The 16,320-nt window shown below is 39.0% G+C and overlaps 1 protein-coding gene across 4 annotated transcripts in view; it reads right to left on the reverse strand.

Moving 5' to 3' along the window:
- DPP10 (dipeptidyl peptidase like 10) overlaps window positions 1–16,320 on the reverse strand; it is a gene marked incomplete at both ends in the record, with an annotated part of 569,906 nt that overhangs the window by 151,954 nt on the left and 401,632 nt on the right. For all 4 annotated transcript variants that reach the window (XM_080621254.1, XM_080621253.1, XM_080621252.1 and 1 more), the window contains one exon: window positions 8,125–8,219. In XM_080621254.1, the coding sequence (XP_080477380.1) occupies window positions 8,125–8,219 (95 nt within the window). The remainder of the gene's footprint in view (window positions 1–8,124; window positions 8,220–16,320) is intronic.

The raw sequence follows: 16,320 nt of genomic DNA on the forward strand, positions 1-16,320 counted from the left end.
GGAAGGACGACTCAGCAACCCAGCCACAGTCCAGGAGGTTCCTCCAGTGTATGGATGATAACTTCCTCATGCAAATGGTGGATGAGCCAACCAGGAGAGGAGCGCTGCTGGATCTCAACCTCACTAACAAGGAGGGTCTGGTCGAAGCAGTAAAGGTTGAGGGCTGCCTTGGTTGCAGCGACCACGAGATGGTGGAATTCAGGATCTTGTGTGGTAGGACCAGTACAATAGCAAGTAGAATTGCAACCCTGGACTTCAGCAGGGCAAACTTTGGCCTTTTCAAGCAATTGCTAGGGGAAATCCCATGGGCAAGGCTGCTTGAAGGTAAAGGGGCCCAAGATAGTTGGTTGGCATTCAAGAATTGCTTATTCCGAGCTCAAGAGCAGAGCATCCCGACACGTAGGAAGTCAAGGAAGAGGGCCAGGAGACCTGCGTGGCTAAATAAGGAACTGCTGGGTATGCTCAAGTGGAAGAGGAGAGTTTACAGGTCATGGAAGGAGGGGCTGGCCACTTGGGAGGAATATATGGCTGCTGCTAGAGGATGTAGGAAGGCAGCTAGGATGGCTAAGGCCTCCTTAGAATTAAACCTGTCGAGAGGGGTCAAGGACAGCAGAAAGAGCTTTTTCAAATACATGGCAGATAAAACTAACACCAGAGGCAAGGTTGGCCCGCTGGTGAATGGGATGGGTGCCCTGGTGACAGAACATACAGAGATGGCAGAGTTATTGAATGCCTTCTTTGTCTCTGTCTACTCTGCCGGAGGCAGTCCTGAAGAGCCCTGTACTCCTGAGACCTCAGATGAAGTCAGGTCACTGGAGCAGTTTGCCTTAGTCGATGAGGAATGGGTTAGGGACCAGTTGAGCAATCTGGACATCCATAAATCCATGGGTCCAGATGGGATGCACCCGCGGGTGCTGAGGGAACTGGCGGAAGTCATTGCTAGACCACTCTCCATCATCTTTACCAAGTCTTGGGAAACGGGAGAGGTGCCTGAGGACTGGAGGAAAGCAAATGTCACTCCAGTCTTCAAAAAGGGCAAGAAGGAGGACCCGGGTAACTATAGACCGGTCAGCCTCACCTCCATCCCTGGGAAAGTGATGGAATACCTTATCCTTGGTGCCATCTTAAGGCATGTCAAGGATAAGAGGGTTATGAGGGGCAGTCAACATGGCTTTACCAAGGGGAAGTCATGCTTGACCAACCTCATAGCCTTTTATGAGGAAATAACATTGTGGATGGATGATGGCAGAGTGGTGGATGTGGTCTACCTTGACTTCAGCAAAGCATTTGACACAGTCTCCCACAGCATCCTCATAGCTAAACTGAGGAAGCGTGGTCTGGATGATCAGGTAGTGAGGTGGACTGCGAACTGGCTGAAGGACAGAAGCCAGAGCGTTGTAGTCTATGGGGAGGAGTCTAGTTGGAGGCCTGTATCTAGTGGAGTGCCTCAAGGGTCAGTACTGGGACCAGTATTATTTAATATATTCATCAATGATTTAGATGAGGGAATTGAGTGTACTGTCATCAAGTTTGCTGATGACACTAAGCTGGGAGGAGTGGCTGACATGCCAGAAGGCTGTGCTGCCATCCAGCGAGACCTGGACAGGCTGGAGAGTTGGGCAGGGAATAACTTGATGAAATATAACAAGGGAAAGTGTAGAGTCCTGCACCTGGGCAGGAACAACCCCAGATTCCAATATAGGTTGGGGAACGACCTGTTAGAGAGCAGTGTAGGGGAGAGGGACCTGGGGGTCCTAGTGGACGGCAGGATGACCATGAGCCAGCACTGTGCCCTTGTGGCCAGGAAGGCCAATGGCATCCTGGGGTGTATTAGAAGGGGGGTGGTCAGTAGGTCGAGAGAGGTCCTCCTTCCCCTCTACTCTGCCCTGGTGAGACCGCATCTGGAATATTGTGTCCAGTTCTGGGCCCCTCAGTTCAAGAAGGACAGGGACCTGCTGGAGAGAGTCCAGCGCAGGGCAACTAAGATGATGAAGGGAGTGGAGCATCTCCCTTATGAGGAAAGGCTGAGGGAGCTGGGTCTCTATAGTTTGGAGAAGAGGAGACTGAGGGGTGACCTTATTAGTGTATATAAATATATAAAGGGGGAGTGTCACGAGGATGGAGCCAGGCTCTTCTCAGTGGCAAACAATGATAGGACAAGGGGTAATGGGTACAAACTGGAACACAAGAGGTTCCACTTAAACTTGAGAAGAAACTTCTTCTCAGTGAGGGTGACGGAACACTGGAACAGGCTGCCCAGGGGGGTTGTGGAGTCTCCTTCTCTGGAGACATTCAAAACCCACCTGGACACATTCCTGTGTAACCTTATCTAGGTGTTCCTGCTCCGGCAGGGGGATTGGACTAGATGATCTTTTGAGGTCCCTTCCAATCTCTAGCATACTGTGATACTGTGATACTGTGAGTGGTTCTCAAAAACACAAACCAAACTCCCCAAACTCACCTGAAACTCCTCATGTAGTCCCAAGATATTTTCACACACATGTAGGACATAAAAAAGACATGAACAGAACTTTGCAGCTCACAGCAGCCGCACACCATTGCCTCTCTAGCAGAAAATCACCTCTAAATTGTAAATCACAGAATTTTCTTCCTCCCATTCCCCATCTTTGATATAACCCTTAACAATTTTCTGTACCAAGGAATGATCTCATCAGGACTATTATTTAGAGAGATCCCCCACAAAGCTACCCTAACCTGACAGTTCGGAGTACTGTCTCCTGCATTTTGCATGTTGAAACCTCCTTCACTTGGGTAAAAGACAATTACCATCACCAAACCACAACTGCAAACCCTTCCATCTGTCAGGCTTTCCCATCTCTATGTACAGTGGTGCACTGCAACAATAAACTCTACCCATAAAAACTCCTCTACTGAAAAGGTTTTGCTGAAGGGGTTATTTAACATTTAGAGGGGCATGAGAGAGCAGAGATAATTTTACAATGTTCATAACCACCTATTTACAACATGTGTGGGTCATTAAAATGTCCAGTGTTGCAACAGTTACTAATATTTATGTGGTTATATAATCTTGTTTAATGTATTTACCATTGTTCACCCTTTCATTAACCTCTTACACAAGGGTCTTAAAATATAAGCATGTAAACTACTCTTGCAATTAAATCTAAATTAATCATAGAATCACAGAATCATAGAATAGAATCATAGAATAGTTAGGGCTGGAAAGGGCCTTAAGATCATCTAGTTCCAAACCCGCTGCCATGGGCAGGGACACCTCACACTAAACCATGTCACCCAAGATTCTGACCAACCTGGCCTTGAACACCGTCAGGGATGAAGCATTTACAACTTCCTTGGGCAACCCATTCCACTGGCTCACCACCATTACAGTAAAGAACTTCCTCCTTATATCCAATCTAAACTTCCCCTGTTTAAGTTTTAACCCATTACCCCTTGTCCTATCAACAATGAAACTATAACAGTATTGAGATGCTGCACTGAGTTTCCCATAAAAAGAGGAAAGGGGTGTGGCTGGTGGTGGGGAACACAAAACGAACAAAAATATCAAACGGAAAACAATTATCAAAAAGAAAGGGTATTTATACTCTGTGAAACACCACAAAACAGTCTCCATCAAAAGCTCTGCTCAAACGAAAACTTGCATTCTCTGCTTTTGGCTGTAAGGCCTCCAGTGGGTTTTCACAGCTGGGCTGCCACAGCTTAATCATGATTCACGAGCCAAGACTATTCCTGCTCTGCTCCACCCTTCTGACACCATCCCCTGATTAGCAAGCAGAAAGAAGTAATCCTTCTCTCTCCATCCTTGTGTAAAAGATGGTCCACAGTAATATGACATTACAACATACCATAGGGTATACTCCCTGCAAGCCCCTGGGAAAAGATTTGCAGCTCAGTAATATCGGTTTGCTATGTACCAGGATGCAGTTTCCCCTTGAGATTGAAAAGAGTTGTGGGAAGTCATCAAAATCAAGGGTGAGAGCAAGTCAGAATTGCTGGGGTTTAGAAGAGTCAAAAGCATACAGCTGCAGGGAAGCTGCTGTAAATACAAGACCCTGCATTAGAGTTTCAAAACTGAAAACAATTCTACCTGTATCGTTAGGCATTGCAAACAAATTGATAGCCTCTTATTTGATGAGTCAAAATATACCCCATCATCTACACACGCACACCAGATTCATTTCTGACCCAGAATCCTGGACTGACTGTTTGTGAGGGTGTATGCATGGTATCTGAATAATTTTGCATAAATCCACCACAAAAGTAATGGAACTGAGGGCTAACAAATAAGCGTTACCACTTTCATAATTACTGCAGCTTTTTTTAAAAGGGAAAATTGAAGGCAAAATTTCTAAATATTTCTTTCAATGGATGCAAAATATTTGGAAAGTACTATTAGAGAACACACAGTCCCTACACGTTTTCTCTCATCTCTGTGTCCCCTTTTGTTCCTTTTGGTTTGGGTTTAAGAACTGTAACAGAATAAAGAGGCTGAGCTAGAAGCATGATAAGGGACCAGACAGATAACCTCCCCTACGCAAAAGAACACATGTGGTCATCCATGCTTTCCTCTCCAGCCTAGCCAGGTCTCGTGGCTGAGTTGTGTGTTAACTGATAACCTGCTCTTAGCGACTTTGTGTAACAGCTGATGGCAAAGGAATAAATGAACTGCTTGGTAACTTCAGTTAACCAACTGAAATTGCTTAGATAAATGTGGCATCATGTTACTTACTTTGGAACTGTAACATATAATAAAGTATTGCTAAATGCTGAAAAACTGGTAGGCATGTAATGATCATGGTGACAGGCACCTCGGATAGATGAGAGAGAACATATTGTAACCGCATATCGAGGCAGCATTACAAACATCAGAATGCCACACAGTGATTCATGTCTAGGGCTTTTTTTGGCTCCATTTAATAGAAGACTTGCCCAGCCTCCAGCTGTTAACATTTATATGCCGCTGGCTCAGAGTATTAACTGTTTATTAGACAGCTTAAACAGGATGCACTACATGCATACACTGAGAGGACAAGTATGTATTAGAAAATGTCTTTATGTTATGCTATCTAAAGATGCTAATAGATATTCTTTGTGCTTTACAAGTTACTCTTTTCACTTACATCAGTGTATTTGTTATCCATAATATTGCTTTGCTGATAGTTTAATTAAATAAAGGCCAGATTGTTTTATTAATAGATTGATTATAGAGAAGGATTCCATTTGAAAAGCATGGATAAAGTGCAATGATTTCTTCTGCTTCTGAATGAAACCTAAAGAAACTGGAAAAAAAACCTTTAATTTACGAACTGTGGACAGATACTTCCCTATGGAAGAGAAATGGGCATCTTAGAACAATAAAATACTAGCCTTTCTTTCTTCCAGATGCATAACTATTTTTAAAGGTTTGTTGTTTTTTTTAATCTTTTATACATGTAAATAGTTAAAAAAAAAAGGCAGTTTGCTTTTTTGCTGATACACATGCATAGTAGGCATAGCAGCTCTTAAGTAGGGCTATCTGACTTTTAGACACTAAGGAACACAAAGAAGGATAAAAGAAATGTACTTTGCACAAAAACGGCAGTCTCTAAGGCACAAAAGAAGAGCCAATGATCCATGCACAATGGAAGACTGCTTCAGGGGATTAGGGATGAGGAAAACAGAAAACCTCTTCTGGGCTGCTGGTTCATATACACCCCAATCAGTAGTGACAAAGAGTCATTACTAGCCCCTTGCCTTCTCACAATGAATTTATCATGGCAGTTCAATTTTCAATAGACAATTATGAACATTACTACGAAAAACCTGTCACTTCTGCAGGTTGCTTGAGCAGAGAGGCAAACAGGAGAGAGAATGCAGATTGAAAGCAGACGAACTCCCATCAAAAGGTGACTCTTCCATGACTAAAACCCTTTGATAGGGAGGAATGAGGGAACTTGTATTGCCACTGCCTATGTTGGATTTGTGCTGTATTTTTTATTAATACAAGTCATCTCTGCAGAGTCATTAAACCATCACCATTCTAATTATGCACCAGTGATTAAGCAGATGTAGCACTGAGCAAGGAAAATGTTGATTAATGATCAAGGTGTCTAACTTTGGAAGATTACATTTAGCAGTGTGAATCTGGGGACAGTGGAGCTTAGAAGAATGGGGCAGCTTTTGATTTCAGCCATACTGTCTGCCTCTGTAATGTTATGATCTGTTAGGATCACTGGCCACCTTGTCAACAGGCAATTCAGCACAGCAACACTTGCCATTGCTCTCTGCCAAACATCTATCAAGAAATCTGCCGAATCTTCTGCTCTGTGTTCCGCTTTTTATTCTACTTCTATATGAATAATCATTGCTGAAATTCACTTTATTTACCTCTAACTCTCTTAGGTTTTGACTAAGAAAGAAACTTTGTAGGAAGAAACGTACGTTTTTATTTGTCTCTGTTCAATACATAATTGTTGGATGGTTTCTTGATTCCCACATTTATAATTAAGAGTAGATATCGAGTGTCTAGAACTCTCTCAGCCTGCATGACTTCAGGATAAATCAATTGCGTAAAAAGCACAGAGTAGAGCAACTTTGTGAAAAGAGGTGACGTTTGCAGTGTGAAGCAGGCTGTCCATGCTGATCCATCATTCCTTGGCAAGACTGGTTTGGCATAATGGCCTTCAATAGCTTGTCACGCTGGCATTGCACTTGACATTATGAGCCAAATACTTGCATCCAAAAGTGTATGAATTAAATCTGTGAGGAAACCCAAATCTTATCACTACAGTCAAGTTTTACAGCCAGGGATGCCCAAGCAGCTGCTTGCATTCAAGTTATATGCTAAAGGCAATATATATGCTTGACACAGTTTATCCTCTACTTAATCAGGCAAGTGCTCATGCACACACATAGATAACATGGAAAATGCTTTTTCAACACTTTGTGGTTTGCACTTTACAGAAATTCACCTTTTCACCTACTTTTAATTGTGTCTGCTAGCCTTTTTGGCGTTAAGTGGTACCCTGAGGCACATCCCAGCATATGGAAGGGTGCAGCTTACAGAAAGGGAGCCTCACATACACAAACCACTAAAGTACAATTCTCTCCTCCCTTCTCCTTCATCTTTACACTGACCTAGGAAGTCAGCGTCATGTTCTTTCTCCCAAACTTCTACTCTCCTCTTCCTAGTTTGAGGACTTAGAAGAAAAGGTCGCCGGGGTTTTATGCTTTGAAAGGAGGAATCTGTACCAGCAAAGGCAAGGAACAGACCAGGAATAAAATCAGGAATAAAATCAGCGTTTGCCAAACACCACTGATGAAAATCAGTCATCCTTTCGGGTCTGCAGGTGCAAAAGATTTTACTAAATTAAAAATAAAGGGATTAACAATAACAGCCAGTGGTCTGTACAGAGAATTTATAAGTAAAGATTGACAAGCCATGTGTTTCCACTGCAAAAACCTGATAAACAAGAATTACAGGGTAGGATATTAGTATCACTGAGAATACAGAACCAAGCAAAGCAAAAGAAAATGTACACTAAGGCATTAAAGCATTTCACAGCAATTACAGCTAGTCAGAAACTTATGCAAATCACTCAGGTATAGATTATTTACTGGTCAAGAGGAATAGTCCCCAATCATCTAGCTTGCCATTACAGCATAGGAACAAATAAACCAGAGATTACCATGACTAGGAAATACATTTTTCTTTGCATATTTAATTCCATCAAGGAATATCTTCACATGATTTTTGAACACTTTTCCCTTTTATAATAGTGAAAAGCTCTCAACATATTTAGTTCCTCCATTTTATGAAATCTTTTATTATATTAGACATCAGATAGATTCACCAGGACACACACCACCCATGATCCTTCAAATGGCCTAAGCAAAGGATGGACTACAGCCAACAACATATCCTCCAAATTCTTGGTTATTTACACATAGGTTGAATAAAGTAACAAATAACTTCGGCCAGAAATTGTGCACTGACAAAGTATTATACTCTCCATTTATATATAATCTAGTCTCGGTTAGAAATATATTTTCTTTAACCTTTAAATATGCTCTCCCCCTGCTATTGCAGAAAAAAATGTCAGCAGACTTCCACTAAGAAATCAGTAAATAATATATATTACTTACAAAAGTTGTATTTTCCAATAATAATGTCGTCGTATTTGTTTCTACATTCAGTTCAACAACATGTCCGTTCCTATTTTTATACACCACCGCTGTATCTGCAACAACAAAGGTATTAACAGTTAGCAAACAAATTCAGTGTTTAATACATCTGTAGAGAAAACCAGCATATTAAAGTCATCAGAATATCTTTATTACAATACACAAACAAGATTGAGAGAATTGCAGTCACAATATCTAGTTTTCTTGATTTGCCTCGTGAGCTTCAAAAATAGCAGTTTACACCCTACCGCATTTTCACCTCACTCAAAAATATTATTTGATTCAAATGGAAATATTTTATGTGGCAAAAACGTACCCAATGGGATTGCTGTGAACAAAGTAACATCTTGAATGTAAAAGTGCCCTCACTATCAATCTGACAGATTGATATCACTGTCATTTTGACACCTTAGTGTCCACCCATATCCACTATGAAAAGCGCCGTATACCAAAGTTACATTGTGCAATGAAAAAAGCTTTTGCTGGACACCATATTCACATATCGAAGTGACTCTGAACAAAACTTCTGTACTGTTCCGTATCTCTGGTAACTGGTCTGACAAAGACATGCACTATATCTTAAGACAGTCCATGTCCTGTGTGATTAGTGCTGGGCCACAGAATACCAGGTTGTTACATAAACTGAACGTTATCAAAGAAGGGTTAAAGCTAGGTCCATTTGTAGAACATTTAGAATGCTGTGGGATGAACTGCCATAATTTTTTCCTTCTACCACTTACTTCATTTGTAAGCTTCTATAAGAAAAATACTGAATCCACCTGAACTAAGGAAAAAAAATAATTACAAAACTGATTGTGGCTCCTATTAAAAAGGCTTTCTATCTGTTTGCATCAATACCTGCGAAATTATTCAAGAAATAGGCAAGAACGATATGTCTTGATTTAAAAATCAAGAAAATTGGTTCCAAATTTCCTACTATTTCCAATATGAGATTGAACAGATTGAGTGCTGACTCTTTTTTGTTATTTTAAACCCATGTAATCGATATTTAATCAAACGAAACTATTTTGTTATAAAAATGTAAAAGAAAAGTTCTAAATTAGAGCCTAAATGAAACACAAAAGAACTTTACTAATCCTTAGTAATACCTGAAAAAATCATTACAGATCCCTGAATTTTATGAAGTGGGAAGTAAACATGACTAGAGGAAAAGGTTATGCTATCATAAAATGTGCTTCGCTTTTCCAGAAAAATGTAGCTCTATTTTAATGATCTAGAGTTTCTAGATCTAGATCTGAATGTCCTCTAGTATGTTCTGTTAAATTAATGAAGCCTCATTTGAAGAGCTTACTAAGCTATTTTAGGATCAGGGCTGAGAAATGGGGTGGGATTGATGGAGTTTAGGACAGTATTATCAAAGCTTTCGTTTAGGAAGAGAATTAGATGGTGAAGTGTGGAATTGATAGCAACTTCTTATAAAGAAAAAGATTTCAAATACTCACTTTGAATAAAAAGAAGTAGCACTTTGTAGAAAGTTACATTGGTTTCAGGTTACTGGTTAGTACAGCACATTAAAGTTTTTGCAACTTCTTGTAAAGTTTTGTGCATGTATCCTTTTAGGTACCCTAACACAAATCCTCAACGATGTTGTACCAGGGAGCTAAGCAATACTATAGAAAAAATAAGGCTGTCTGGCCAAAGAGCTGTCCCCAGTTATGAGCAAACCATAACGTGAAAAACAGCACATATACCTCAGAGACATTTAACTCCTGTCAACAACTAGCTATGTTCATTCCTCCTGCTTGGACAGTGAACTGAACAATGCATTTTTGGTCCATAGGTGAGACTAATATGCCACCCAAATCCAAACAACAGTATTAGAATGTAACTCCTTCTCAGTTACCTGCTTTTCTACATGCCATGTACATTTGGCCAATAGGATTTATAGCATCATGCCTCATTAACTAATCCTACCAAGCACATTTCACCCAAATTAAGAACTGTCCCTTAAAATTGTTAAAAGGACCATGAGTAAAATACACAGTCCTAGGGCTCTTCCTGCAAGTCATACACACAGGATGAAATGGCATTTGGAATATGAAATACTATGAATGACATAAATTAAAGCCTTTATTCTCAAGTGAGAAGAAAATTTATTCAATTATTAGACCAGAAAACTGAGTCAGTCCTCTTCAAAAAGCAGGCTTTACTGTCCAGTAATTATACCTCTCACTGAACTTGGGCTTTCTCTGTATTGGACTCAGTAGTTAACTTCTGAAGTGCATAAATTAAATGAATGTTTGCAAAATACATGGAGATTCTCAGATACAAAATTATATCAAAATACCACGTATGCATTGAGCATGAACAGTCTTCACAAGTAATCATATTAATTAATATGGAAGTCTCATTCCAATCAATAGATTGATAGTTGATGGTTAAACAACATAATGACGATTTTTTCACTGGTGGCTCAAAAGTAAGTAAAGAGCCATAAACGTACATTTGTTTTGAAATTCTTGTTACCTAAAGTAAAAAAGTTCACAGAAGAGAATAATACCTAGTCCTTAACACTGTCCATCTACACAACTGAATTATTTATTTTATTACTTGGTGTCTTCACCACAGAGAAGTTCAGGGATCCCTGACTTTTCACACAACCATTCAGAGAAGTAGAATTCCTACTTCAAAGAAATTCTTGTTTATTTTTAAACAAAGCGTAGTATTACATAAAAACCTCTTGGCTGGGCACAAACTGCAGCACTGAAGAGCCACCTAGTCTACCTAAGGATCTCACCAAAGTAGAAAGCATTCTGTCTTAAGCAAAGGAAAATGTGAGGAAATATCTATAAAGAACATGTGCTATCAAGTCACCAGCCCTGGATGACGTACACAAAACAGATTTTAAAACAACTAATCGAAAATTTCCTATTTGAAATAGTTCTCAAGTTTCTGAAAACTTTGGAAAATCCAGAGCACTGGATGACTGATAAATTTATTCTCTGTTACTGAAAGGTGAGAACAGACAACCAAACATCTGTATATGTTACCCTGACATCAGTCCCAAATAAAATAGTGGCACAATAAATCCAGGATCCTTCCTACAAAATACTGGCCAGCAATATAATTAACAACTGATAACATTTTACGGAACACAGATCTTCTTAAACAAAGTTTGACAGGGTTATGTTTGATAGAGGAAACTATGCTGAAACTCTGTATTGGGTTTTATTTGTGGCATTCGATTTATTTCATGAGGTGATTTGAAAGCTTACATTAAATGGAATTAACAGCGAAACACAATAGGAGGATTAAAAATAGCATCACTAATTAAAATAAAGAGGAAGAAAGGGTATTCCTCCCAAGAGATCTGTCTCACCTGGTTAAATGGTCATTGTTGTAGATGGGAGACTGGAATTGAAGAGCAGTTATGAAAAGAAAAGGTTGTTATGAAAAGAAAAAAAGCAGTTATGAAAAGAATGGGCTTACACAGATAAATGCTGTACAACTTGTTCTCAATGCAGTATCATAGAAAAAAACAGTTGATACAATTCTTCAGCATAAGTGGATCACAAGTAAAAGTCCTAGGGTGATCTTGCCTCTGCTTACACCACTGGTGAGATTGGCGCTATTGTAAAATGGCCAGTTCCTGGAATGCACAATGCAAGAATAGGAAATGTGTAAAGAGGAATGCTAAAAAACTCAGTGTAAATCTGGATCAGAAAACAAACATAAAAATGCAAGGTTGAAATTGCTAAAATTATTCAGGTTAACAAAGAGAAAGTTTAAAGACATCTAAGTCATATATATATAGCTACGGAAAAGCTGACAACAGCTATGGATGCTGGGATGTGTGGAAGAGCCCAGCAAAGGAGATGATCGAACCTACAGCCATGAGACATTTTTTCTTAATGATATGTTTTAGATTTTTATTTCAAGAAATAGTTTAGTCTGAAGTTGAGTAGAAAGTATAAAGGGTTGAGACTGGATGGCTGTAGCAATCTCTTCTGGCCTGTAATCTGTGGATTTAACTCCCTCTATTGATTTTTCCCATCCCCTTCTGCAACACATCTTAGGAAATACAGGATTGTCTGAACAATATAACTCATGTTCGTAGCTGTGTGCTAAGACAATTTTAATAAAAATCTCAACCCTTGGGGTTTTTTTAGCTGGCTGCCTATGGCAAGGGATCCTTGATAAATATCAAGGGATATTTATTTATTTTTTTTTTTACACATAATTCGTCTCCTGTTTGTGTGTTCTACTCCACTTTCCTACACATTATCAAACATTGATCTCAGCTGCTGATGGGATACTAGGGTTGGTTAGCACCGCAGGCCCGTTCAGAGAATCTGCATGGGTAGATGGCTGATATGATGCTCTAAAGCACATCATGCAAATCCCACAAATCTCAGAAGAGAAAATTTTCTCAGGCAGACAAAATGGATTACCACTCTTTCTCCCCTCCCTTGCCTAACCCTGAAGTTTAGTTTACCTGCTGAGATGGTTCTGGTTTGTCTTACCAAATTGATTTGCTTGATTTGTGCAGGGGTTTCAACAATGACTGTCATAAAGATTTTTCTTGTTCTCTGTGTTGCATATGGAAGGTTTTTCACCAGAACTGCAGCATTTAGTTTAATTAAACTCATTAGTATTTTAGAAGACAAACTTGATGCTTGTCTGAATAAGGTAATCTACTTGGTGATTCATCAGTCACTCTGATAATACACAGAAAAAGGTATGGTAGGCTCAGCTTTTATTATAGATAACTCTCTTTGGGAAGAATTTATTCCACCTCTGATTCTGAGCTTATTTCTAAAGTGGATTGTGAGAGAGGCTGCCTAGTGGACATACACCTCTGTAAATCAAACCTGCTGCTGAACAGCTTGTCTGCAACTTATTTGGCTTTCACAAAGAACGCAACATTAAATAAAACATTAAATGAAAGCAAACTAAAACCAAAACTCTTCTGTAATTATTGCAGAATAGTAATTTCACCTGAGTCAGCAACATATTACTCTTCTTACAGAATTACACTAACCGCAGAGCTAACAATAATTTATCATTGTGAGGTTAAATATCTAAATTCTTATGCCATTGTATGTTTTTAAAAGTATATCTTTTCATTATGTGCTTTATGTCTAGGCAAAGAACATGGAAAACATTTTCTGCTGAAATGACTGATCCATACAATTTAAATAATAGTTTGGAAATATATCAATACCATAAACATAGCCCTCAGTGATGCAAATAATATGCAAAAATGGTATCATCATAATCTCAGATATTTTTAAAGTGAAAGCAGTATTTCATATAAATAGTTTTACTACGGCTATTGTTCCTGGTTTAGGTAGGTTCAAATCTGGTAAAGGTTCTGCTCAAGATCAGGGCATTTGTTGTTGGCAGGAGATGCAGCTTTATACTCTGCCTGGCCTAATATCTATTCTTCCAGGGAATGTCAAGTACAGGCAAACTATCACAAAATGCAAAAAAATCAATACAAAACTTTTTTTATTTGAGAAGCAACTTCACCCCATTCAATTCTGCAATAATTTCTTTACTCTCATTTATTGAATTTGCCCTCATTTACTGAATTGACAATACTCTGCCATGTCTTAAATGCTACGAAATTCATTTTCAGCACTTACTGTTCCAACTTGCTTCACATAAATGTTCAAATTATTGGAAAAATCCCAGGTCTTTTAAATTTGAATGGAAACTTATGTTTTACTTGAGGGGAAAAGCAGACTAACCACCATCCTGAAAATCAAGCCCTAGAGTTTGCTAGTGCAAGAATTTGACTCAGGGTCTACATGGCCTTTAATGATCTAACTTTCTGAAATTAGGACACTGAATGGTAGTGGTTTATTTGATTAATATCTACTCTGATTTCACATGTCAATGAAATTAAGCAACTCATCCTGTAACTGAAACTATGCAGACTGGATTGAAAGGGCAAGCTACTGTATACTTTAAAGAAAACCTAAATTGTGACTAAACTTCCACATTCCAAACACTTAAAAACTTACTAGTTTTTAGAGCTAGCCTCTATAACCCTTACTCAAAATTACAGTATCTGTAAGCAATGCTTTGGCAAGTGTATCAAGATTTGGCAACTGTTTTGCAAATAAATCACATAATTATTTCAAAGAGCAGTTGTTCAATGCTAGTCCACAGAGCTGTTTTCTTTACTCTCTTTCACTAGTGCTCTTTCACCAACTTGAAAAACAAGATTTACTTACAGACAGCCATTACACCTTACCTCACAAAATTACAATTAAGTAGGGCAAGTATTTCCTCAGAAACCAACCTTTCCGTTGTTTACAGATGCACAAGTCTGTCCTGTTAGAAACTATTATAGAAACTATTTCCTGTTAGAAACTTTTATAATAAGGTTTATTTCATGGTAACTCGTGTGCTAAACTTGTGTGGATCCATCAATTTCAAAGAGACATGCCAAGTTCAACTTGCTAGGACATGGCTCAGTAATGTTTTAGAATTTACTAATACTAATATTGAGTAGTTTGAAGAAAAAGCTGATTTATACAGAAGGCACACAGAGCATATGCAGCTAATTGCTTGCTAATATGTTCACAGCATTGTAAATCCTAGCCTAAGCTAGTTGCCTAAAGCATATCATCAGTTTGCTGCTCCAAAGAATTAGAAAAGACAATACAAAAGACACTAGAGAAAGAAGATACACAAAGAGCTGAAGTGATTTGCCAAAGATCACACAGCCCATCAATAGCACGTTGAGGAACTTAAGTCTCTTGACTTTTAGTCCAGTGCCCTTTTCATTTTCACTCAGTACTGATCCAATTTTTTAGTACTTGGAAGTTTTCTTCTTTCATTGGTGGTATCTGCATATTCAGACCTGTACATGACACAAAAGCTGCAGGCTACCTATCGCATAATGTTTTTTCTACCAGAGAGTGTCTCCAAGAGACTCCCGGTGTGCCTTAAACCGTTTACATTTATTGACTGAGTATTTAAGCTGTACAAGTCAAGAGAAAGCTAGTCATGTCCTACGTGTGAATGAACAAAGATGATGTGAAATGCTTTTTTCATTTCTATAGGTCTCTACATCTGGGATATATTACAAGAGATCACAGACCAACAGAGATATAAGGTATGATCAGTCAACTAAGTCTTAAGGGTCATCAGTGCTGGACTTCAAAAGATTTAGCATCTTCAGGAACAAGTGGTGTTTGGTGATAAAGCATAAAAGCAGTAACCCTGCCCTGCATGGACTCTTTGAGAATTTACAAAAACTTAACAAGGCAGGTTAGTCTCACCAAGAACACAGGAATAAGGAGGTTCCTGAATCTGAGCATCCAATATTCTTTAAGCTTCATCTTAGCCATGTAAGAGTCGTGTTTCTACCAGTGCATTTATTTTCTGGAGTATTATTCTAGTCTATCCACAGAGTTTTTAAGCCGTGAATGTTAAGGTTTGAATACACATTGTGGTTTTCCTCTAGCCTTTAATAGTCATCATAGCAATCCAAACGTATTATAGAAAGCTGCCTAGCTTGTAAATCTACATTGCCATGTTCACTAGGATGACCTTGAATAATCTCTGCAGATGCTAATAGTGACAAGGAGTAACCGAATCAATAGTACACCTCTGGGAGGAAAAAAATCTAATTCCTACTAAATTCACAGTGCTGTTAATGCATTTTTTGTTTGCAAAACAAATGTACTTTCGTAGAATATTTGCTAGATTTGAATTATTTTTTATAATAAGGTTTATTTCATGGTAACTCGTGTGCTAAACTTGTGTGGATCCATCAATTTCAAAGAGACATGCCAAGTTCAACTTGCTAGGACATGGCTCAGTAGTGTTTTAGAATTTACTAATACTGAGTAGTTTGAAGAAAAAGCTGATTTATACAGAAGGCACACAGAACATACACAGCTAATTGCTTGCTAATATGTTCACAGCATTGTAAATCCTAGCCTAAGCTAGTTGCCTAAAGCAGCCCAGAAATACTAGGCACTGACACTCTAAGTATTCACATCCTAACCACCCCTCACTTACAATGAGCATTACAGATATCTGATGGGCTTTTGTCCACTCTCATAGAGTCACAGATTCGTAGAATGGTTTGGGCTGGAAGAGACCTTAAAGATTATCTAGTTCCAACCCCCCTTCCATAGGCAAAGACATCTTCCACTAGACCAGGTTGCTCAATGT

Source organism: Psittacula echo (genome assembly GCF_963264785.1).
Source record: "Psittacula echo genome assembly, chromosome: 6".
NCBI lineage: Eukaryota > Metazoa > Chordata > Aves > Psittaciformes > Psittacidae > Psittacula > Psittacula echo.